This window comes from Canis aureus, chromosome 26, assembly GCF_053574225.1.
Source record: "Canis aureus isolate CA01 chromosome 26, VMU_Caureus_v.1.0, whole genome shotgun sequence".
In the NCBI taxonomy this organism is placed as follows: domain Eukaryota; kingdom Metazoa; phylum Chordata; class Mammalia; order Carnivora; family Canidae; genus Canis; species Canis aureus.
The window spans coordinates 26,813,085-26,838,417 of record NC_135636.1 but is presented as its reverse complement, the minus strand read 5'-3'; the positions used below and the strand labels follow the sequence as shown (position 1 = coordinate 26,838,417).

Sequence of the window (25,333 nt, the reverse complement as noted above, 5' to 3'; positions counted from 1 at the left end):
GATCCTACAAATCATTAAGAAAAAGACAAAGAACTCAATAGAAAAATGCCTAGGGGATATGAACAGGCAATTCACAGCAGAGAAAACTTACTAATACACAGGTGTAAAGATCCTCAACCTTCCCAGCAATCAAGTAAATTAAAATACCACGGAGAGGATTTCTGCTTCAGGTCACAATATGAAAGGATGTGAAAAATTTTCAGTCCTACAGTAACAACAAGGGAAAAAATGTGCAAAATAGATATCACACTTGACTATGGGGCTAGTGGAGAGCAATGGACAAAAGAAAACTTGATGAACTGATTCTGGAGAGAAAGAAGTCTTTCGTGAGGGAGCAGTGAGATACAGCATTTTCTAGGTTTGGGGAGTATCTGAGTGTGGGCAAGTGGAGGAATGAGCCAGCTGTGGAGAAAAAACTTTGCAGGCTCCAGGAGAAAGCAGCTGACCTCAGGCAATACATAGGGTGGCCAAACAAATCAAAATCTGAAAGAGCCCCATTCCAAAACCAAACCAAACCAAAACAACATTGCATTAAACTTGCTTGAGAAAGAAGCCCATAGAGAACACAGTAAAGCTGAGAGAAAAACCATACTCATGCACATTGATGGGGTGTGTGTACTGGCAGCGTTGAGTACAAAAGTGAACCAAAAAAAAAAAAAAAAAACCACAATAAACAAACAAACAAAACCCAAACTGCCCTCTAACCCCTTCACAGAGCAAAAGCTCAAAACAGCAGTACAGGGGGTTGTGCTTGGAGTGAACTCAGTGTAACTAAAGCTTCAGTCCAGTCCATGTTCCACTCAGCTTTAGGAGGAATCAGATAAGCAGCTCCCAACCTACTAGTCAGAGGAAAGGGTTTACGATCTTTGGAAAATCAATCTCTCTCTCTCTCTTCACACATTAGTCCTTTTGTAGGTCTGAATCTCCATCTGGTATAATTTTCCTTCTGCCTGAAGAATTTTCTTTAGTGTTTAAATACATGACAAAAACAACAGCATAAAGGACCAGAGGGGAGTAAATAGAGCATGCTGTTCTAGGGTTCTTGTGTTGTGCAGGAAGTGGTACAATACTGATTCCTAATAGACAGTGATGAGTTGAGGATGCATATTGTTAATATGCACCTAGAATAGTGATTCTTGATGAGTGGTCCCAGTATTCCTCAGGGTCCCCAACCGTCTTTCAGAAGTACGCAAAGTTCTCTCTTTTCCAACTACATATCTTTGTGAGGCTGGATTTTCTTCCCGTTCTTCAACCGAAACAACATATCACAACAGATTGAGTCCAGAAGATTTGGGAGGCCAAATGTTTTCTATTGAGCTAGACATTAAAGAAATTCACAAAAAGTGTAAAAACAATTACTACTCATTTTAGTAAATTTGGGGGAGGGAGAATACAGTTAAAGTTCATAAAAATAGGGGCACCTGGGTGGCTCAGTCAGTTAAGCATCTGCCTTACATTTGGGTCATGATCTCAAGGTCCTGGGATTGAGTCTGGCATCGGGCTCCCTGCTCAGCAGAGAGCCTGCTTCTCCCTCACCCTCTGGCTGCTGCTCCCCCTGCCTGTACTCTCTCTCTCTCTCTCTGTCAAATAAATAATTAAAATCTTTTTTTAAAAGTTCATAAAAATACATTATTTATGCTATCAGGTAGAGTACACTGTTGCTTTTTAAATGAATTAATATTTTTAATTTATCACTTTAAATTTCTAATATGATATTGACAATATTTCTAATATGATATTGGCACAAAAATTAATGAGTCCACAATAATTTTTAAGTAGTAAAGAAATCCTGGCCTCAAATGTTAAGAACCACTGCTCTAAAGTAGTAAAGTAAGGAGCATTTAAAACTTAATCCAAAACAATGAAGAGGAACAATTTCAAAATCCATCAGATTGGGGAAAATGTTTAAAACCAGACAAATACCAAGCATTTGCAAGAATGTGGAAATGATAATTATCCTATAATACTGATGGAACTGTAAATTGGATAAATCTTTAGAGAGCAATTTGGCATATTAAAACTGTCAGGTACTATTCATACACATTAGACTGGCAAAAATCTAAAAGTCCAAGTTTGGCAACAATGTGCTAAAATTGGAAATTCTTCTCCTGCTGGTAGAAGGCACTCTGGAAAACTACATGACAGTATTTAGTAAAATTGAATTTGCACATACTCTATACCTGGCAGTTCCATCCTAGCTCTGTACTCAAGATAGATACCTTATGTATGCACGGGGCAGGGATGCTCATTTATAACTATCAATATTTTTTTATGGAAATAACCTACAGCACACAGTTGGTAGTCCACCCTTGTCCCTTGGGCATTCTCCATTCCTGTGCAAGTCAGTCAGAGGGCTTTCCACTGCCAGCACTTGCAACTTTTTGCCTGAGGACTTTTTCTGGCTCCCAGAGTCTGCTCAGCCAGTGCTTAAAGCAGATCCAAAGTCCCCTCCCCCAACAGCACACAACCAGTGACAACTGGAGGTGATGGATTAATCCTCCAGCTCCTCATCGCTCACCTTGGATAAGTCTGCAGTGTCTTCTGTGCTAGCTCCTAGGAATCCCCAGATTGAGCCCCACCTGCCCACCACAATAACCTGTCAGTAATGCACCTTTTATTGGTTTCTTTCCCTTAGCTGTCTCACATCCTCATTTCCCTGCCAATGCTTACTGGAATCACCTTCTGACCTTCCAAATAATCTGCTCTCACATCCTTGTTTCAAGGCTTGCTTCTGGAGGAAATCAATACTAAGACAAAACCTAAAGGCCTTTCAACAGGAAGTAGATAAATAGCTAGTGGTATACAATGGAACACATATAGTAGTTAAAATGTGTCCAGACTTACATGCACCAACATGAATACTGAAAATATAATTTTATGTGACAAAAGCAGCACGTAAAATAATAATATAACATCATCTATGTAACTTATATTCCTAGTCTCGTGCAGCTAGAGGTGTCCATGTGACACAATTCTGGTCAGTAAGATAAAAATGTAAGATTGCTCAAGAGGGTGGGTTCTTGGAAAGCATTGGTTCTTTTGATTAAAATAAAGAGAGAAAGAGATGTGGCTTGAGACTTCCTTCCTCACTTCTTCCCATCTTGATCTCAACATGAGGGCTGGAGCTGTAGCAACCCTTTGGGTGTCCATAGGGAAAAGATCAAGAGAATCACAAGGGCACTAACTCTGACAGTGTTGAACCACTGCACCAGTCTTCCAGATTCTTTGTTACATGAGGAAATTTAATACAATTTTTTTAAAGCTACTACTAGTTGGGTTTCCTATTACTTGTAGATAAACACATTTCTAATTGGTGTCTGGACTAATAAAACATATCCTGGTAACTGAAGTGCCCTTTTTTTTGGTTAAAGCAGGCACAGGTGTGTAAGTGTAGGATCAGCATCTGGAAGAGTGCTGAATTGCTCTGATGTGTGCTGTATGAGGGAAGGGTCACAGACCACGCATGCCCTCCTCAGTGGCAGTGTTGCCAGATGTGACTTTCGAAAGAGGGAAATATTGAATGAAATAGAATAGAAATATCTAAAATATGTGTCACAGTGTATGCGATGTAACCTCCTCTGACTCCCTACAAAAATACTTCAGGAAAGTCTACATTGCTCTCTCCTGCTCTGTATGAGTAGATTCCATTTAGTGGATCCAATGAGGTGCTGACTTCTGCACCCAGATTACTGCTGCAGAGGGAAGCAGAGGACCAGAGCAGAGTTGACATTGGAGTGATCATGTCATCATGTGGTTGTTGAAGGAAGCAGGAGGGCATAGATAGATACCACATGGGCCCTGGAGCCCAACAGGCTCTGGCACTAACTGATCCTATAGTCTTGAGTAAGTTACCTAGCCTCTCTGAGCTTCAGTTTTCCCATCTGACCCAAAAGTAATATCTACTTTGAAGGATTGTGGTAAGGACTCAAAAAGATTATACAGGTCAAATGACTAGTCTGGCACATGGTAAGTGCTCAGTGATCATTTATTATTATTATTATTATTATTATTATCATTATTGAAGTAAAGAAGGAGTAGAAAGATGGAAAAAGGAAAGAAGGAAGGAAGTTAGTTCTGTATTTATTAGATTGCATGGGACCACTCACCGTTCTTTTCCCTTTGACAGTCCATGGCCCTTGTAGTTTTGATTCTGCAAGGAGAAAAAGAAAGTGATGTAATTGGTTCTGCATATCCACCCTGCCTTCCCAGCTCAATTTAGTGCCGATATTAAAAGGCTCAAACCATCAGATGCAACATTGCCCAATTCCTGAGACATGAAACAGCCTGGCCAAGTTCACACTGGTCATCATGTGCCCACCAACTTGGTCCTTGGAATAAATCTCCAAGTGTTCAAGGACCCACCTCACAGGATTGTTCTGCAGGCATGACTTAGCTTTTAGTGCTCCAAAGGTCCAACCCTGAACCCCAGTTTTGAGGGCTGAGTTCAGCAGGCTCTGTGAGAAGGAACTGAAACTTGAATGTTTGACTAGATCCATGGTCCAGAAGGGGGCTGGGTCAAAGACTCAGAGCGAAGTTAATTTCTTCCACCCAAAATGGACCGTTCAAATACTCAGTGGGGTGTGGGTATTATTTTGCTTCTACCATTCCTTTAGTCCTGGTAGACTGATCCCTAATGGCAGGAATGAAAAAAGAAATCAAAATAGTCTTGTGCAGGATGACCATTGCAACTTGGACAGATTTGTCATCTACATTAGTTTTCTATTACTGCATAACAAATTGCCACAAACTTGATGGCTTAAAATAATACAAATTTATGTCTTGCAATTTCCATTGGCCAGGAGTCTTAGGCATGGCTTAGCTGGATCTTCTAGCCAGGTCTCACAAGGCCACAACCAAGGTGATGGCCTGGGTTATGGTTCTCGTACATGGGCTTGGGGTCGTTTTCCAAGGTCATTTTAGATTGTTGGCAGAGTTCAGTGCTTGAGGTTGCCAGACTGATTTATTTGCTTTTACTGTTTACTTGCTAGCTGTTGACTGGGGACTGCTCTCAGCAACTAGAGGCCACGTGCAGTTCTTTTCAACATGGACGCCTAGGCAATTCACAACATGGATGTTTGCTTTCTTCCAGGCCAGCAGGAACTCATTTCTCTGACTTCCAACCCTCCCCACTCCAAGTCATCCACAATAGAGTCCTATGTGATGCATGTCATATAATCATGGTAGTAACTATCCCATCAAATTCACAGGCTCCACCCACACTGAAAGGGAAAGAATTATACAAGGTACATACACAAGGGGTGAGAATCTTGGGGATCACCTATAATTCTGCTTACCACACTATCCTATCCCTCAAAAGAACCATTAGAAAGGGATAGAGGATACTGCTTTATGAAACTGACAGAAATTAGCGCCTACAAAAGTAAGTGAACTCTTATCCCAGTAGTACATTCAAGCCCCTGTAACTCCCCCAGCACTAGTAAGGTGTCCTACTCTTTTTTGGTATATATTTTATATTCTTTCATGTTTTCAGTTCTATTTCCTTTATGTTTATCCAGTCTTTGGTTGAAACACTTTTCCTTTCCTCACTGAGTTGCATTGACTCTTCTGTCAAAATTCAGTTGGCTGTGTATATGTAGGTCTATCTCTAGACTGTTTTACTTACTTATTTGTCTACCCTTAAGTTACTACTGCACTATCTTAACTATAATAGTTTTCTAGTAAATCTTGAAATCAGATAGTATGAGTCCTCTAACTTTGTTTTCTTCAAGATTATCTTTGCAATTGGGGGTCATTTGCACTTCAATATAAATTTTAGAATCAGTTTGTTAATTTCTGCCAAAAAAGTGTGTTGGGATTTTATTGGGAGTGTACTCAATCTGTAGATCATTTTGGGAAGTGATATTATCAAGTATTAAGGCTTCCAATCCATGAATATGGTCTATCTCTCCATTAACTTAAGTCTTCTTTAATTTCTTTCCACAATATTTTCTAGTTTTCAAAAAATAAATAAATAAATAAATAAAAAATAAAAAAAATATTTTCTAGTTTTCAGTACAGAAGTCTTGGACGTTTTAAATGAAATTTATTCATAAGTATTTGATTTTGTGATGCTATTTTTAAAAAAAATTATTTATTCATGAGAGACACGGAGAGAGAGAGAGGCAGAGGCACAGGCAGAGGGAGAAGCAGGCTCTTCACAGGGAGCCCGATGCAGGACTCGATCCTGGCTCCTGGGATCAGACCCTGAGCTGAAAGCAGATGCTCAACTGCTGAGCCACCCAGGTGTCCCTGTGATGCAATTTTAAATAATATTTTTAAATTTTCATTTCCCAATTATTCGATGATAGAATATTGTGGTAGGCAGAATAATGCTCTTCCAAAGATGTCCACGTCCTAATATCCCAGAACCTGTGAATACGTTACATTACAAAGGGAAATTAAGGTTGCAGATATAATCAACTGACTTTAGAATAGAGACATTATCCTGGATTACCTGAGTGGGCCCAATGTAATCATTCGTTTTTTGTTTTGTTTTGTTTTGTTTTCTTATGAGAGGGAATTAAAGACATGGGGGTGCCAATTCATGAGAAGTAGAACAAGGGGTAAGAAGTAGGCTAATGGCAGGGAGGATGATGGATTCCAGAGTATTCCTTTCCCTTCTTCGGGTCACATTTTTCCCATTAAAGTGGGTGAGTTGGCCGGTGTACTCCTAAAGGACAGAGACTTGGGCAGCCTGGGTGGCTCAGCGGTTTAGCACTGCCTTCGGCCCAGAGTGTGATCCTGGAGACCCAGGATCAAGTCCCACGTCGGGCTCCCTGCATGGAGCCTGCTTCTCTCTCTGCCTGTATCTCTGCCTCTCTCTCTCTGTGTCTCTCATGAATAAATAAATAAAATCTTTAAAAAAAAATAAAAATAAAGGACAGAGACTTGTCTAATTCACTTCTGTGTCCTTATTGGTAAGAATTTAGAGAAGTCATTGATTAGCATTTTAGGATGGGCATCTATTCCATTATGAATGGATGGATGGGTAGGCAAGGGGGAGGCGGGATGAATAGATTTCTAGGAGCTTTTCCAGGTCAGGAAATCGAAAATTCTCAGGTTCCCCCAGGGTCACAGAAATCGCTGAATACAGTTTAGAATCTCAGATTTTCGTAACTTTCCCGCGAGCAAGCCTGGTGGTGGACTCGTGCAGCTCCTCCGCGGCGCGCGGCCAGCCAGGGCTTGAAGTTTCTTCTCTGAATTCATCGTTTTCCGAAAATCCCACTCGATCCAGAATCATTTCGCGGAGACCCCCCCCCTCCAAGTCGGAATGCCTCCGAGGCCTCCCCCCTTCTCTAAGGACGAGGAAAGCATCTGGATTCCGCGGCACTCCTACCTTCGGGCGCGACATGGTACGATTCACCAGGGCCGGACCCAAACCGCCACCGCAACAGCTCCAGCCTCCGCGTCCCGTTGCCAAGGTGATGGAGGCCGGATCCTCCTCTCTGATTGGATGAGCTAAAGGCCCTCCTCCTCGCTGGGTTCGCAGTCTAGTGTCTGATCCCAGCACCCGAAAGCTCTCGCGCGCCCGGGAGGCCCAGACCCTCTTACTTCGTTCGACCTTTTTCTCCCAGCCCCTCTCCTCTGCGACCCTGGGGCGTACACGCCAGAGAGTGGCTGCCCTGGGCGGGCACGGACTGCCCAGCGCTTCCTCCAGCTGCATTTCGCTAGACCTAAGAGCGCTCTGTCTGAAAAGTTGTCAGCTTTTGGTAAATGCAACGGTACAAAGTTTCCTTACTGGATCCCTTACTAAGTCGCCTTGTCATTTGGATAGTTGGTAACGCAGCTAGTCAGACTTCTGCTTTTTCTCAGCCACTCTCTCTAATTCTTAGGCACCAACTCCATACAGGATTCACCTCAACTCCTGCAGTAGCCTCCTGATGAGTCTGCCAGTGCCCACTCCTGCCCTATCCATTCTAACTCATTCTTGGCAAGGTAGTTGAAGAGCTTTTTAGAACACAAATCCGATACTCTCTCCACTGCACCTAACTTGAAGTAGCAACTTATTCCTCATCGCACTCTGTATTGGCTCCCTGCTTTCCCTACCTCACTTCTCCACTGCACTGGGTCTTCTATAGGGTAACCAGAGCTGAATAGAAACTGTTTTTTAAAAATGTGATGTTTCATAGCAACAAAATATAAGTTATGTAGGAATATATCTAATAAAATATATGCAAGACATTTTATTAATGACAAATTCTTATCAAGCCTCTACTCTATGGCATGCCTCACTCTTGACTCTGTCCTCACAGATACAGCAATGAAGGAAACCAACAAATATCTGCCCTTGTGGAGTTTATATTCTCATAGGGAAAGTTACAAAACATTGAAGGACATTAAAAAGGCCTGAATAAATGGAGGGATATATATACCATGTTCATGGACAGGAAGACTCAATATCAAAAATGTGTGATTTCTTTCAAATCCAACTAGGACTTTTGAGAGACCTTCTCAACCTAAGAGATGCAAATATCAGTGGAATAATATGGGGATCCTAGAAACAGATACAGGTGTATTTGTGTATGTGTGTGTGTTTTAACTTAATGTACAATAGAAGTGGCATCATAAATTAGTGGGGAAAGTATGGAGGACTCAGTAAATGGCATTGAGAAACTGGCTTTCCATAGGAGTGAAAAATAGGGACGCTTTGGGTGGCTCAGAGGTTAAACATCTGCCTTTGGCTCAAGGCCTGATCCTGGAGTTCCGGGATCGAGTCCCACATCAGGGTTTCTGCACGGAGCCTGCTTCTCCATCTGCCTGTGTCTCTGCCTCTCTCTGTGTCTCTCACGAATAAATAAAATCTTTTAAAAAAAAGGAGTGAAAAATAGATGCCTAATTCAAATAGGCTAAAGAATAAATACAGCAAACAAATACTTCAGACTATTAGAAAAAATATTTAAGTATATATATATATACATATATGTAATATTTTAAATTTTTTTAAATTTTTCTTTTTTTTTTAATTTTTATTTATTTATGATAGTCACACAGAGAGAGAGAGAGAGAGAGAGGCAGAGACACAGGCAGAGGGAGAAGCAGGCTCCATGCACCGGGAGCCCGATGTGGGACTCGATCCTGGGACTCCAGGATTGCGCCCTGGGCCAAAGGCAGGCGCTAAACCGCTGCACCACCCAGGGATCCCTATATATACATATATGTAATATTTTATGATGTCAAGGTGGGAAAGGATTTCTTTTTTTTTTTTTTTTAGGATTTCTTAATAAAGTACAAGTACAAGTCATAGTGGAAAAAAGTTAACCTGACTTTCTCAAAATCTAAACTGCCATATAACAAAAGACATTATAAGTTTAATTAAAAGACAAGCTACATAAATAAATAAATTAATTAATTAATTAATTAAAAAATGTTTTAAAAGGAGGAGGACACCTTGAGGATGTAGGGAAACTCAACCTTTATATGCTATTGGTAGACTCACACTAATAAGGCAATTTGCAATATCTCATAAAGTTGAAAATGCACACAACTTACAATTTGATTCCACTACTGGACATATATCCTACAGGCTCTCTGAACACAGCTGTACAACCCAGAGACTATCACTTAGAAGCTAATGCGCAAGGTGGACATTTTTCCCTAACAAGGATTTCATTGCAACACTCTTATAATTATGGGAAATACTAGGAACAATCTAAATGTCCACTCATAGTGAGATGGATTAATAAAATGGAATATATTTTTTTCTTTTTTAAGATTTTATTTATTCATGAGAGACACAGACTGAGAGAGAGAGGCAGAGACACAGGCAGAGGGAGAAGCAGGCTCCATGTAGTGAGCCTAATGTGGGACTCGATCCTGAGACTCCAGGATCACGCCCTGGGCTGAAGGCAGGCGCTAAACTGCTGAGCCACCGAGGGATCCCCAAACCTACTGTTGAATGAATAAAAGAGAGTTATAGAATGATAAATATTTTCAAAGGTTGAAATTTGTATTAATTTTGAACACAACAAAGTATATTCTACAAAATATGGTTACATTGGTATTAAAAGTTTAAAAATGCAGGCTAGAGGGGTGCCTGGGTGGCTCAGTCAGTTAAGTGTCTGCCCTCAATTCAGGTCATGATCTTGGGGTCCTGGGATTGAGCCCCTTCTCAGCAAGAGGGCTGCTTTTCCCTCTACCCCGCCTCCCCTCTCATATTCTCTCTTAAATAAATAAATATAAATAAATAAATAAATAAATAAATAAATAAATAAATAAAATCTTTACAAAACGTACAGACTAGAAAGATGCCACCAGATTCCTGATAGTGGTTTCCTCTAGCGATAGTGAAGGAAGAGGAGAGAGGATAGGAAACTTTAACTATTTTAAGTTTGTTTGCAATGTTTTGTTTTATTTAAACAACACAGTTGAAGCGAATAGGCCAAGGTATTCTTACCTGGATTTATTTTTTGGTTTCTGCCCTAACAAGAAAAGAATATCAGTACCATGACTGAGGGAGAAGTTTAGGATGCCTTGGGAATGTCTAACAGTGGGGTCTAACCATTTTTTAGTTGGGGTCAGCAAGGATTGGCAGGAGGAAATGGGATTTAATCTGGCAAAGGGGATGGGAAGAACATTCCAGGTGGAGGGAACGGCGTGTGCAAAATTGGAAATCAGAGAGAGGGAAGCATGTTTGTGGAAGCAAATGCAGATGGGTGACCAGGAAAGAGTGGGAAAGAGGGAAGAGATGAAGCTGCCAAACCCCTATGTTGTTGCTGTGTCCTTTGTCCTTTATTACAAATCTGAAAACAGAGCTCTAGTGAGGGGAGCAGAACCAGGGCCTCCTAACTCCCGGTCAGGTGTTCCATGATAGTAATAATGATAATAATGATGATGGGTCATGTGCTGATCTCTCTACTAGGAACTTGAAATATATCCTCCCACTTAATCTCACTACAGACCTATAGAGGTTCTTCCATTTTACAGATGATGAAACCGAGATTCACAAAATTTAGGAAATTTACTCAAAGTTACAGAGACAGAAGCCAGATCCCACAAGGCCTTGATTGAACATTTTCCTTAAGGGCATTGGTGAGTGTATTAGGTTCCTACTGCAGCTGTAATTACCACAAACTGAGTGACCTAAAAGAACACAAATGTATGAGCTTACAGCTTCTGAGGTCAGAAGCCTGAAGTAGGTTTCACTAGGTTAAGATAAGGTGTCGGCAGGGCTGGGCTCCCAGGAGGCTCTGGGAGAGAATCTGTTTCCTGGCTTTTCCATCCACTTTCCTTGGTTCATGACCCCTTCCATCTTAAAAGTCAGCAATCATACCACTCTGACCTCTATTTCTATCATCAGATCCCCCCGACTCGATTCTCCTGCCTCCCTTTCTCACTTACAACGACCTGGGGAATGACATTGGGCCCACCCAAATAACCCAGGACAATCTTTCCATCTCATGGTCAGCTGATCAGCTACTTTAATTCCATCTCCAGCCTTAAATCTCCCTACTCATATAACGTAATGTACTCACAATTTCCAGGAATTAGAGCATAGACCCCTCTGGGGAGATGGTTATTTTGCCAACCACAGTGAACCACGCAAAAGGGTTTTAAGCAAGGAAGTGATAAAGTGAGACCTGCATTTTAGCATCTTCATATTCCTGGTTTTGTAAAATAATCTCTCCCTGACTTATCTAAGGCAAATTGACAGGTAACACTTTCGAAGGCAGGACAGTTCATTGACATCAAATGTGTTAAGCCTTAATAACTACATCTGGTGTTTTTACAGGGTTTTTAACATGATGGAGTTCCTTTGTACATGCGACCTGATTATTCCTCCAACAACCAAGTAAGAGTGCAAAGCACTGTTAATTATTGCCCCTTAGTGGATGAGGAAAGAGACCTAGGGGCATTTGGTCACCTGTCCTGGGCCATGGAGCTGCTAAGGCCAGGGCCAGGACTAGGAACTAGTGTGAGGACTCCTCTGTCAGTATTTCCTTATGCCATCTCTGGGGTGGGCATTCTAGGAAACACACGTCAGACAGTACATCTTTGGTGCAATTTTTCCTGTATAACTTGGTGCCTGATAAACATTTGTTGAATAGATGAAGCCCTGCTCTCACTTCCATGGCACAAACAGTGGTTTTCAAGGCAGGAAAATGGGGAATCGTCCTAGAATTCCTCCCTTTCCCCCACATCCAATCTACTTGCAAAGTCCCATCAGCTGCGCTGCTGAAATATTAAGTCTGTCTCCTTCTGTCCAGTTTCCCTGCTCCTGCTGTGTCCCAGGGCACCACTGCCTCCCTGGCCTCCCTGTTTCACCTTTCTAATATATTCATTCCAGATAAGGGTCAAAGTGACCAACTTAAAATGTAAACCAGATGACACAGATGGCCTCCTTTGTTACGTTCTCCCACCAGCTTTCTATCACACAGAGGAGGAAAACCTAAACTCCCCATGATGGCCATACTCAGTCCTGTAGGCTTGGTTCCCCACTCCCTCGTTAGCCTCAACCCCCTTGGCACACCCTTTCCACCCTAGTCCCACTAGCCGTTCACTAAGGCCAAACTTTTCCCACCACAGGGCCTTTGCTTATCTTGTTCCTTATGCTAGAAATCTCTCTACTCTTTTTTTTTTCTAAGATTTTATTTATTTATTCATGAGAGACACAGAGAGAGAAAGAGAGAGATGCAGAGACACAGGCAGAGGGAAAAGCAGGCTCCATGCAGGGAGCCTGATATGTGACTCGATTCCAGGACCCCTGACCTAAGCCAAAGGCAGATGCTCAACCACTGAGCCACCCAGGTATCCCAAATCTCTCTACTCTTTAAATAGCTGGGCCTTTCTTCTATGTCAGGTCTCAGCTCAGATGTTGCCTATTTAGAGAGGTTCTTCCTGCCTCTTTCTATTTCCTTTCCTGAAAATTGTGAGCATTTGTAAACAATTTTTCTATTTGCTTATTTTGTTTGCCTTCCCTCCTAGACCTGAGACGTCCGATATGTAGCTCCCAGCCACGTGTTAAGCAAGTGACATGTGGCTCCTGAACTGAGCTGTGCTCTAAGTGTAAAGTGCACACTGGGTGGTAAAGACTTCATACAATAAAAAGGAGGTAAAATACCTCGATAATTTTAAAATATCAATTACATGTTGAAATGATAATATTTTGGATATACTGGATTAAATTTAAAAACATTAATTTTTAAAAAGATTTTATTTATTTATTCATGAGAGACAGAGAAAGAGCCAGAGACATAGGCAGAGGGCGAAACAGTTTCCCTGAGGGGAGCCCAATGCCAGACTCGATCCCAGGACCCCAGGATCACACCCTGAGCTGAAGGCAGACGCTCAACCACTGAGCCACCCAGGCGTCCCTAAATAGATTATTAACCACCTGTTTCTTTCTATTGTTTTAATGCGGCTGCTACAAAATTTAAGATTACACATGTGACCCACATTATATTTCTATTGGGCAGTGTTGGTCTACATTATTAGCCAACAAAGGTAGGAACCCTGTCTGCTTTAGCCACCTGTGTGTCCCTAGTACCTACCATACAGTAGGTGCTCAGTAAGCATTTGTTGAATAAGTCAGTTTTTATGAGAATCCTAAGCACAAAGAGAAATGAGATAGGCAGCCTCAGGTACATTTTGAATTTGAGGAAGAAAGAAATGCCAAAGACAGTTTTATTTCTCTCTAGTCACTGCATTTCAAACAGGTTCTGTCACCAGCATTCCCCCCATAGTCACCTACTACTATAGATGTAGGGCAGAGGGTGGCTGGAGGAGCCAGGTTGGCTCAACTGCTTCGATTTCAGACCCACAGGAGGTGCGCCGTCTCAACTACTTTACATTCTTCAGCTTTGGTCCTAGCAGCCAGAGAGGGCTCTCCTCAGTGCATTGAGACACCTGGATATAGGATAGCTGGGAGCCAAGGGCAGTTGCCCAGGGTCACCCAGCAGGTCAGAGGTGAATAGGATCTGGAACCTTTCCAGGTCCAGGACTCTGTGGACTCTAACTACATCCTCCTGTAGTCTTCTTTACTCCAAGGGACCCAGGTGTCTGGAACATCTCCCCCCTCACATTTTACGCCTGATCTCTTGAGGCCCCTAAGGGCAATTATGCCTGGTCTCAGCAGAGTTGACCCAGATGGCACCATCCTCATAGAGGCCAAAGTGGATGGGATGAAGGAGGTGGAGGGAGGGAGGATGGACGGATGGATGAATGGATGGACCGAGGAAGGGATGAATGGGTGGACTGGAGGACGGGAGGGCAGATGGCCGCAGGAGTGGGGGAGGAGGAAGGCTGGCTGGAGGATGCCTGCATGGGGGCGGGGCAGGAGTGAGGCTGTTCCGAAGGAAGGAATTACCCACACAGTATGTGAACGTAGGGGGACCCGCAGCGATCCAAGTCCAGCCCCCCGCACGCTTCTGCTGGGAAAGCGCGGCCAGGCCCAGGGCCCGCGGGGAGGTCGGGGCCGCGCGGGGGCTGGGATCCGAGCGGCGGCGGCCGGGGGCTCCTCCCGCCCCCGCGCCCACCCGGCCCGCGCCAGACGGTGCCAGGTGGGGGGAGCGCCCCCGCCCCCCTCCGGAGGTGGCGGCCCCACGCGGCCCAACAAGCTGCCGTTGTCCCGCGGGCCCTGGGCCCGGCACACTGGGGCTTTGTCCAGCCCCCCGCCGCGACCCACGGTGGGGGGGGCCCCACATGACCAAGGGGGTAGGAGGAGCCTGCGGCGGCGGCGGCGGCGGCGGCTCCACCACCATTTCCCTCCCTGGCCGGGGGTCGGCGGGCGGCGGCGGCGGCGGCGGCGGCCGGGCAGGGGCCCCTGTTCCCCGTCAGGCTGCAGGCGCCGGGCCTGGGCCAGCAGGGCAGCTGCGAGCCGAGCGCTCTCCGGGCGGCGAGCTGGGGGTGCGCCCGGACCCCCGCCCCCGGGATCATGGGGAATGGCATGACCAAGGTAGGGGGGCGGGGATCGCGCTGCCCGCCCCTGGCCGCCCCCCGCCCCGCCCGGCGGCCGTGCCCGCCTCTGACCTTCTGGCCCTCGCCCTCAGGCGCCGTGTGTCAGGTCTCGGTCTCGGCGACTCTGTGACCCCGCATCCTTGTGTCTCCGCTTACGTCTCTCCCTCCGTGTGTCTGCCTCTGCCTGCTTCTGTGACTGTTTCTCGCTGGCTCCTTCTGTGGCCCTGTCACTCCCACACTCCGTCCGAGCCCCCTGCCCTGTCTCCGGGGGTCTCTGTCTTCCTGGTCTCTGACTCCTGGGGCTCTCTCAGGTGCTGTTTCTCCATTCTTCCCCCTCTGCCTCTGCATGGCCTTCCTGTCCTGCCTTCCCATCTCCCTCCTCAGAATTCCCCACCGCCCACCTGGCAAGTCTACCTCTCCTCTGACCTTTCCAGCTCTCACCCCTGCCCAAGCTGGCCTGCCCCCCACCCCTGGGGCAGAGTCCAGGCCCAGGAGGTGGGGGCAGGAGATTGCTCCTTGAGTCCTGAGGTCCAGACACCTGTCACAGGAGGAGGATGGGTTGTGGGCCCCCAGCTACCCCGTGGGAAGCCTTCATCCCTACCCCACTGACCCCAGCCTGTCTCTCCTGTAGGTACTTCCTGGACTCTACCTCGGAAACTTCATTGGTGAGCACTGCCCACTCTGTCCCAAGGCCGTGGCACTCTGCCTGTCCCAAGCCTGTGTCCACCATTCATGCTCTGGCCCACACACCTTGGAAGCTCCCAGGAATGGGGCCGGGGGCAGGGAAGCAATGCCAGGCTGGGAGGGAGAAGGCGCTCATGAGGACTAAAGGTTATGTGGGCAGGGAGCGTCCCCAGTGCAAAGGGTTCAAAACGCCTGCCAGATGCCAAGCAAGTCTGCACCTCCTCTGAGCCCCAGTATCTCCAGTACAAGGCCCACTCACTCTTAGAGCTCTTACAGCCCTGAGGTTCTGGGTTGAGGCCTGTTTGGGGGTGCTGCTTCTAGTGGAGAAACTGGGAACCTTCCCCCTACAAGCTTCTACACAGAGAGGAGGTCTCTCGAGACTCGATTCTGCCCCAGAAACGTGCTAGTGAGCACTACCCACTCTGTCCCAAGGCCATGGCCCTCTACCAGTCCCAGGCCTGTGCTAAGAGACCAGCTGATTCTGAGACTCCACGCATTTCCATGTGGAGTCAGAGAAAGCTTCAGAGAAGAAGGGGCATCTGCACCAGCACAGGGCTTTCCCCCTCCACCCCTGCCTGCCCCCCACCGGCCTTGGCATAGATGTTCCACTCCCACAAATCTGATCTCCTCCTCCCTGGGAGCCACCTCAGCAGTTCACGCCTCAAGCCCATGAGTATTGGGCTAAGTACTCATGCCTCATGGGCGCCTCAAGCCCAATCTTAGTATTGGGCTAAGTACGCTCTGAATCTAAGTACGCTCTGAATCTTAATCTTCATGGCCCTTCATGTAGGCCATGAAGTTGCCCCTACACTCCCATGCCCAGCCAAGGTGGCACACAGTAAGTACTCAGTGGATGTGTTAAATGAAGTAGACATATGGAGAGAGGGGATATGTTTTTATTCTGGTTCTAAAAGAGCTGCATACACTGGAATTCCAGGCCTTAGAGATGGCCATTGATAGAAGTGTGAGGTTTATCCCTGGGTCGGTTTTCATATATCTTTGTGGATACAGATGTAATATTTAAAACAAAAATGCATTCTGCATGCTGCTCTGTGACCTGTTTCCTATTTGTTAGTATATTGTGGACAGGCCTTTCTATCCATTGGCTGCACAATATTCAAGTATGACTATACCATTATTTATTCAGTTCTCTCATGGTGGATGTATAGGTTGCTCCCACTTTTTAACAATTTCTGGTGTGTTTACTGTTATGAGCAGTACTACAGAGAACATTATCCTCTACACACAGCTTTCTGGGTGAGCAAACCATTCTGTAGACAGGATCTCTGGAAGTAGAGTTGCTAGGTCAAGGATATGCCAGGAAAGGGTGTTTGCCATGGAAGGAAGCATGAGCAAGGCTGGGAAGAGGCTGGGCTGTTACTTGTGGGAGCCATAGAGATAAGACTGAAGCCTAGGGGTGTGGTGGGACCTGTGATGCCAGGAACGCAGGTGTCCAAGGACAAGGGGGCTAGCAGAGGGTGGGCCAAAGTGGAGAGGGAGGGGTGGGGCAGGGAGCTGGGCAGCAAGCTTCCACCTTTCTAAGTTACTCTGACTAGATTGGCACAGGCATCTCGTTTCTTTCAGATGCCAAAGATCCGGACCAGCTGGGCCGGAACAAGATTACGCATATCATCTCTATCCACGAGTCACCCCAGCCTCTGCTGCAGGTACTCCCTACCCCCGTCCTTGGGCTGCGTACAGTTGTGGAGGGGAGCTTTAGACCCCACAGCACTCATTTATCAAGTACTTACTATCTGCTGGGTCCTATACTGCCTCCCTGACCCATAATAGGTCATTCTGTTAAAAACTGATTTGTTTTACATTAGCATCCCCATTTGATCCCTATTTGGCAACTGAAGCCCAGAGAGGTAAAGAAACTTGCCTAAGGCCACACATCCACAAAGCTAAGGAGCTAGGATTTGATGGTCTGACCCCAGAGGCCTCACCCTGAGCCATAAAACGGCCCGTATGCGGGGTTCCCATTGCCCAAATGTACAGATGATACAAATGGATGATTCTGGTTTTTATATCTTGCTGTGTAATCTCTGGGCCTCTGATCCCTCAGTCCTGTCTGCCCGAAGAGGAGCTGTTGTGAGGATGCAAAGGGACTGCAGGAAGGTGCAGATGTTTTGCACACTGTAAAGCATGGCCCCCACTGGGAGGGTTGGTGCTGGTATTATAGAGTCCTAGAAAAGAGGGGTAAGGATGTTGTAACCCAGAAGAGAAAAGTAGGAAATCCAGACCACTTATTCTGTAATCTTGGGGCCAGGGCTTCACCTTTCTGAGACTCCATTGCCTGATCTATAAAATAGGAATTTATTTATAAAGATTTATTTATTTATTTGAGAGAGAAAGAGAGCGAGTACAAGCAGGAGGGTAGAGGGAAAAGAAGAGGGAATCTCAAGTAGACTCTCTGTTGACCATGGAGCCCAATGCAGGGCACGATCTCACAACTCTGAGATCGTGACCTTAGGATCACAACCCTGAAATCATGACCTGAGTGGAAACCAAGAGTCAGACACTCGACTGACTGCACCACCCAGGTGCCCCTAAAATGGTGACTTTATAATAGTACATGCCTTACTGAGTTGTTGAGAGCCACATAACAGTCAACAAATTACAGCTGATATAGCAAAGTTAATCATATTCTTATCCCATAAATAGAGCCGCTTCCTCATCTATTAGAATGTATGTCACCCACTAAAGGGGAATAACTGTGGGTGGAAATGGGCTCTGAAGATCTGAGACCCAAACCAAGTTCTGTCACAGGTTTACTATGTGACCTCAGACAGGTTCCTTTCCCTCTCTGGGCCTTAGTTTCCCCCTGTGTCAGAGTTAATGGTCTCTAAGATCACACCTCCAATAATCTGTGATTCTTGGTGTCATTCATACAAGAAATTTCCAGGTCAGTGCAGCCTGATTTTGCTTTATAGAGCAGGCTTGTTTTGGAGTATTTGGAGGATGCAATCACTAGATTGCATGGAGTAGGTTGTCCAGTCATGAGTAGATTGACTAATGAAATGACTGCCTGCCAAATGAGTCCCCACTCCAACAGTCTTACCTCTTCCCACAGCAGCTCTGCCTCCCCATCTATCCGTGAATTTACCAGTCAGGGTTTGATGATGCCAAGCAACCCCAACGCCAAATGTGTTGCAAAGTGAAATTGCAAACCTTGCAAAAGATACAGGGTGGTGTGACCTTGGGAAAAATGAGTCCCAGAGGACTGGAATCTCACACAAAGCCATTAACAAGTGAGGACCTGGCCCGGGGTCCCTTAGCCAGGCTGGTGGTGGGCCTGGCACTTGAAAAAGAGTAATTTGAATATAAAAGGATTAAAAGAGGTCCTTGAGAAAAGTGATTTTTGGAAGAGGAGCTCAAATCAGCTTTATGATCTTGTGTGAAGGTTAAGCAAGAAGTAAAGAATGTCACAGCCAGTTTGTGGGAGAAATTACAGAAAACTCATCCCTTGATTATTTGAATAATTAGCACATACTTTTAAAACAAATTTAAAAAAATATTTTATTTATTTATTCATGAGAGACACACACAGAAAGAGAGAGAGAGAGAGAGAGAGAGAGGCAGAGACACAGGCAGAGGGAGAAGCAGGCTCCATGCAGGGAGCCCGGAGTGGGACTCCATCCCGGGTCTCCAGGATCACGCCCCAGGCTGAAGGTGGCGCTAAACCACTGAGCCACCCAGGCTGCCCAGCACATACTTTTATAACTGCAGTTGATGAGCTATAAACTTATGTTAATGGTTTTTGTTTCTTGTCAAGATAACAAAATCCGTTGTGCCCTTTTTAAAATAAGTAATCTCTACACCCAACGTGAGGCTCAAACTCACAACCCCGAGATCAAGAGGTGCATGCTCTACCCACTGAGCCAGCCAGAGACCCTGCTTTGCCCTTTTTTGGGTATGATTTTTGTAAACCTCATTTGGAGGAGAGTCATTGTTAGTTGCCCTTTTCCACTTATTAAATAAAAAGTCCCTGGATCCTTTTTATCAAGTCCTCTTGCCCAAATCACCTATGAGGTTAGGATACCATCTTCTCAGAAGGTTCTGGAACTCAGAGCTGGGAGGCACTCAGAGGTGATATCCACCCTCTTTAGATGGAGGGGGCAGCAGTGGCTCAGAGAGGGGCAGGAGCTGGCCTGGGGTCCTGAGGTGCTTGGGCAGCCCTGGCCAAGGTCAGGGGTGCAGCCAAGGGCACCCCCACTGCCCATGTGTGTTTTGTACTTACAGGACATAACCTACCTTCGCATCCCTGTGGCGGACACCCCTGAGGTACCCATGTAAGTTCTCTGGAGGCACCAACAGAGGTGTCTTCTGTGGTGATGGGAGGGAGGGTGGGGGATGGTCTGGGGGATGACAGAGAGGACTCATGCCAAAGAGCTGTCCTGGGGACCCTAGCACAAGTGGTCACTCAGACCTATGTTTGACTCTGTCTCAGCTACACCCTTGCCTATTGTCCTGGCCAAGACCTGTAATCTTCCAGAGCTCAGTGTCTTTAGCTGTGAAATGGAGAGTACCCTGTCTAAGGACCAGATGCCCCAGCAGATTTGAAAGGGTCAGGCTCAGCCATTTCCTGGCCTTGGAGTTAAGACCTCCGGGCTCCAGCCAGGCTTTGCCATTTACTTGCTTTGTGACCTTGCACAAATCGCTTTCCCTCTCTGAGATCAGATGGCACAGGTTGAGGATCTAGGACAGGGCCTGCATGTAATGGGGACTCAGGAAGCAGGATTTTTATGTTTTGTTATTAGCAGCAGTACCTCCCAGCCTGGAAGTAACCCAGACAGATATCTTTCCCAACCCGTTGCTGACCAACATTGTCCCCAGATGCTCTGATTGCAGACCCTGGAAGAGTGGGAGTCCTCTGTCCCCTCACACCCATTTCCTTGAAAGATAAACCCTCCATGCAAATAGGATCCACTGGAGAGGCACTCCTGCCTCCATGGTGGGATTTCTCATTATTGGCCTCTTTCACTGCCTGAAGTGCTGCCATTGTTAATTCACACCACCTCTACTTGTTCTATAGTACAGGCCCCTATTCTCTGCCTAGGCTGGCTGACCCGAAGACCCAGGGCTCTTGGCACCCCATCAGTGTGGAGGGGGACAATTCCTAGGAGAACATGCCCCCCAGTGCTCCCTACCCTATCTCTTTCTTCTCTAGCAAAAAGCACTTCAAAGAATGTATCAACTTTATCCACTGTTGCCGCCTCAATGGGGGGAACTGCCTTGTGCACTGGTGAGTTAAGAGAGGAATGGTGGGAGGAAGTAAGGGGCTGTCCTCTGTGTCACACACGCACACACACACACACACACACACCCTATGGGGAATGTGGAACCTGGGATCGACCTTCTCCATCCTGTCCCCATGCATGACAGTCTACCATTCATCTGATGGAGGGTGATCGGGGGCTCAAATCAGGGCTCTGTCCCTTACCAGCAGTGTGGCCAAGGCCAAGGAGCTCTTTCTCCCTGAGATTCCCATTTCCTCTTTGTAAAATGGAGAAAAACCTACCTGCTGAGCACCTACCCTATGCTGGGCTCAGGGCAGCTCTGTAAGAGCCCCAGTCCTAAGAACAGCTCCTTCAGCCTGTTGCCCTCTGCCCCTCCTTTCCCCACTCCAGCTGCACTTGACAACTCCCCACCCTCCAAATCCACCGAATCCCACCTCATGGGCTTTGTACACTGCCCAGAACATTCTTGATTGACCTTTACCCATCTTTCAGGATTCAGCTTGATGTCATTTCCTTGGAAACCCCTTCCGTCATCCCTCCCTATCTCCTCCACTAAATTAATGCCTTTTCCTATATGATCTCTTAGCTCCTGGATTGCTCTTCAGAGCAGTTATCACCACCTGAAATTGTTTCCCTGGTTAGTGGCCATCTCTCCCAACCGTACTGTAAGCCCCAGGATGGCAGAGACCATGTCTGTTTTATTCTCTACCATATCCCCAGTACCTGAAAAATAACAGATGGTCAGGAAATGTTTGTTGAACAAATGAATGAAGTGATGTTTCACTCAGGCCTGTGATGTGGGAGAGTGCCAGGGGGATACTCCAGGCATAAGGAACAGCATGGGCAAAGAAAGTGGGAAAACAGGTCCTGGTAGGCTCTCTATGATGGAAGCTCAGAGTCTGAGGGTGGGAGAGCTGCGGTGTGGGGATGGGGTGTGTGAGGGCAGGGCATGGAGGAGATTGGGCCTTACCTGAAGCCTGGGGGGGCCGGGTATCCCAGCTTTGCAGGCATCTCCCGCAGCACCACCATCGTGACGGCATATGTGATGACTGTGACGGGGCTAGGCTGGCGGGACGTGCTTGAAGCCATCAAGGCCACCCGGCCCATCGCCAACCCCAACCCAGGCTTTAGGCAGCAGCTGGAAGAGTTTGGCTGGGGCAGTTCCCGGAAGGTAGGGGCTGGGGCAGAGGCAGGAGCTGGGCAGGGCAGGGAGACTCTTCCCGCTTGAGTTGAGAATTGATTGGAAAGAATTTAGCCTGTGCTTCAGACCTAGCAGGAGATTTTTCTGGGGATCTCGAACTCATGACCCTTAGCTAATCTAGCCCCTAGGTGTATTTTGTGTGGTCAGCCAGATGTTTTCTTTTCCTTTTTAGTTTAGAATTTGGATGCCTTTGGGCCAGACTGTGGATCCTTCAATTTGACAAGGGCCCAGCACTGCATGCTCTACCATTTGAATGTTTGATCCCTTTGGGGAGGAATGTCCATTCCCTACTCCACCCCTGGTTTCCTGATGAGGCCAAAGCATCTCCTTCTCTTATGCCCACCGGGCAGATGGCACATGGAGATGTCAAGAACCGACACCTCCCTGGGAATTAGGGATGAGAGACAGAAGCAGTAGGTGCAGAAAGGCTCCCCTCGAGTGGGAGTGGCCCGCTGGTACTCAGGCTTATCTTCAAGGCTGCTTGAGGAAAGGGGCTTGCAAAGAGGAAGCCAGTGTGGGTGGGGTTGTTGCTCAGGGAGGAGGGTTCATGTGGTCCCCACGGTGCTGGGGGCTTTAGCAGGTCTGCAAGATGAAGTGTCAAAGGGGAAGGAGGCTCAGGAGAGGGAAGGGACTCCGAGGAGGAGGGCACTCCATGAGGGCCCTGGAAACTGCAAAGCGAGGGGGAGAGGATGCTCAGGAAGGGGAGGGGCTAGCGGGGGCTGGGAAGCTCGCGGACCGGCGGGAGCGGCGAGGACTGCGGAGGGGACCGCCGGCCGCCTGGCACCGGCCGACCCGTCTCCTCCACCCCCGTCCAGCTCCGCCGGCAGCTGGAGGAGCGCTTCGGAGAGAGCCCTTTCCGCGACGAGGAGGACGTGCGCGCGCTGCTGCCGCTGTGCAAGCGCTGCCGGCAGGGCTCGGCGGCCGCGGCCGCGTCCCCGGCGGCGCACTCGGCGGCCTCGGAGGGAACCCTGCAGCGCCTGGTGCCGCGGCCGCCCCGGGAGGCCCACCGGCCGCTGCCCCTGCTGGCGCGCGTCAAGCAGACTTTCTCTTGCCTCCCGCGGTGTCTGTCCCGTAAAGGCGGCAAGTGAGGATCCCGGCCCGCCCCGCCCCGCCGTGGCGCCCCTCTGCCTAACGACTGCCCCCCTTCGGGGCCGTCTGGGCCTCCCACGGCCTCCAGGACGGGCCCAGAGCCCGTGGGAGCCCGCGGCGGCCTGACCCCGCCCCCGCCCCTGATGCCCGCGCTGCTTGTCTGCGTCTGCAGTCCGTGTGTCCTCCATCCTTGCGTCTCTGTGTCTGGACCGGCCTGCTGCAGCCACTTGGTGCCTTAGTCCTTGGGCTGGGGGGAGGGGGCACCCGGGCCTCCACCCTTAAAGGCAGCGGGAGTGGGAGTAGGTGGATGGGTGGGGGGTGGATGGGCCTGGAGGATATTAAAGAGACACAGAAGCTGTCTGTATGAGCCTCTCCTGGTCATTCAGCAAGGGGCAGGGATGCAGGAGCCCGCCAGGGGCTGGAGTCTGCAGGCAACAAAGCCGAGGTGGAGGGGGGGGGGGGTCTGTGTCCCATAGGGCCTGAGGAGCCTGCCACCTCCCAAAAACTGCCCTGGGCTGGGCTGAATCCTGAGACTCCATTCACTGCCCTGACCCCCACACCTATCTCTCCATGGAGTCCTGGTCTCCTGAAAAGGCCCCTGAATCCCTCCTTCTCTATGAATCCCTTTCCCCCACTGAGCCCTTCTGCTTCTCATCAGCTCCTTCCTCTTCCCTACTCACAAATACTAGCTAGTGAGCTTTAGAGCGCCTCCTTCTTGCCTGAGTTTTTATATGCATGAGTTCTCTTAACCCCTGGGAGGAAACTGAGGCTCAGAAAGGGTAGGCTGCTTGCCTGAGGACAGCCAGGGTAGGGGAGGCTGGATTTGAACCTGGACAGTCTGTGTTCCATGGTGGCTGTTAAGAAGCAGTTCCTTGGTGCTCATTTAACTGGATTATTTGGGGCCTTTTCAGTGGTGACTTGTATTCAGTTCTTTATATACTTTGCATATTAACTCCTCATTGGATATATCATTTGCAAATATCTTACCCCACTCAAGATCCTTCCCACCTGGAGCTTAAAGGCCGGGGGGGGGGGCGGGGGGGCGGGGGCAGCCACTGAGGAGGGAAGGCCTCTGGGCAGCCCAAGCAAGCAGCAGAGTGACCCCGAGGGTGAACAGAGGTCATCGGAGCTGAGTTTTCTGAACTAAAGGTAACTTGGAGTTGAGAGGGGTCAGAAAAACCTCTAAGAGCCACCTGTATGGAGTTCCTTTCCTGTTATGCACTGAGCACTGTGTTCAGGGCTGTGGGGGGAGCCCAGATTCCAGTATTGGGGGGTGGGAAGATGGATGAAATAATCCTCACCTGCTGCCCAGCCTTGCCCTCTGAAACTGAAGTTGGTGTCCAAGGTCACCAGATAGCCAGGGGTGGGGCTGGGAACCCCATCCTCCTAATTACTATGACTCTGCCACCCAGAAAAATGAAGAGATTGTCTGGCACACTTAAAATTCCCGCTAAGATGTAATTATTACTCTTGGATTTAATCCTATGAAATGCTTTGGGCCCTGCTGGAGCCCTACAGGTGAGTCTGAGTCGTGGCTATAACTATAGAGGGGTCAGAACTGAGTGGTGGCTAGCATGTGAGAACAGAGGGTGCGGAGCATGAAGAAAGCCCCCCGTGACAGTTGCTACATGAAAGATAGTACTACCAGCCGTTGGTCAATGTGACTGGGCATCCAACTCTTTGCTTGCTCGGAGTTGTAGTTTCCCCCCTGTATGCAACTAAGGGTGGAGTAGTCTGAGCAACTAGACCTCTTTCAAATTGCAACCCTCCTTTGACAATTAAATGAAAGATACAAACCCTAGAAAAATGCACAGACATGAAAGAGTTTGTATATACTTTCTGTGGGTGTGGGTGTCCCTAAACCCCAGGTGTAAACTGTTGAGGGATAGTGTGGGGCACTGTTTAGGCTCCTGGGCTTTGGGAATAGAGAGACACAGGTTCAGATCTTGACTGCTCCAGGTACTAGCTTCATGACCTTGCTACAGGGCTTTAATCTCTCTGAGCCATTTTTTGTTTTGTTTTGTTTGAGAGAAAGATTTTATTTATTTATTTGAGAGAGAGAGCATGAGAGAGAGATCACAAGCAGGGGGGAATGAATAGAGGGAGAAATAGACTCCCCGAGGAGCAGGGAGCCCAACGCAGGACTGGATCCCCTCTCCAGCCTGGGCTCATGACCTGAGCCAAAGGCAGATGCCCAACTGATTGAGCCACCCAGGCACCCACCTTC

The 25,333-nt window shown here is 47.5% G+C and overlaps 2 protein-coding genes and 1 long non-coding RNA gene across 13 annotated transcripts in view; 2 read left to right on the top strand and 1 right to left on the bottom strand.

Annotated features, from left to right (window-relative positions):
- TTLL9 (tubulin tyrosine ligase like 9) overlaps window positions 1-15,109 on the bottom strand; it is a 70,633-nt gene extending 55,524 nt beyond the window's left edge. For 4 of the 9 annotated variants that reach the window (XM_077872650.1, XM_077872653.1, XM_077872651.1 and 1 more), the window contains exons 1-2: window positions 7,337-7,449; window positions 4,107-4,150 (exon numbers count right to left, since the gene is read on the bottom strand). In XM_077872650.1, coding sequence (XP_077728776.1) covers window positions 4,107-4,150; window positions 7,337-7,351 — 59 coding nt within the window. In that variant the 5' untranslated portion in view covers window positions 7,352-7,449. Of the gene's footprint in view, window positions 1-1,121; window positions 1,318-4,106; window positions 4,151-7,336; window positions 7,450-14,964 lie in introns of those variants that run through there. The other 5 variants (XM_077872658.1, XM_077872657.1, XM_077872659.1 and 2 more) reach the window with 5 other exon arrangements.
- On the top strand, window positions 7,171-13,053 carry LOC144298165 (uncharacterized). Its single transcript, XR_013365141.1, has 3 exons — window positions 7,171-7,709; window positions 11,729-11,788; window positions 12,922-13,053. It is a non-coding gene; the product is annotated as an uncharacterized LOC144298165 (long non-coding RNA).
- Window positions 14,623-23,470, top strand: DUSP15 (dual specificity phosphatase 15). Of its 3 annotated transcripts, none has more exons than XM_077872665.1 (7): window positions 14,623-14,649; window positions 15,524-15,557; window positions 17,161-17,243; window positions 19,819-19,868; window positions 20,747-20,821; window positions 21,816-21,987; window positions 22,833-23,470. In XM_077872665.1, the coding sequence occupies exons 1-7, from the start codon at window positions 14,638-14,640 to the stop codon at window positions 23,103-23,105; spliced, it is 699 nt and encodes a 232-aa protein (XP_077728791.1). In that variant the 5' UTR covers window positions 14,623-14,637; the 3' UTR covers window positions 23,106-23,470. The 3 variants fall into 3 exon arrangements, with proteins under 3 accessions (XP_077728791.1, XP_077728792.1, XP_077728789.1); XM_077872666.1 differs by lacking the exon at window positions 14,623-14,649 and adding an exon at window positions 14,732-14,841; XM_077872663.1 differs by lacking the exon at window positions 14,623-14,649 and adding an exon at window positions 14,735-14,890.
- The last annotated feature ends 1,863 nt before the right edge of the window (window positions 23,471-25,333 follow it).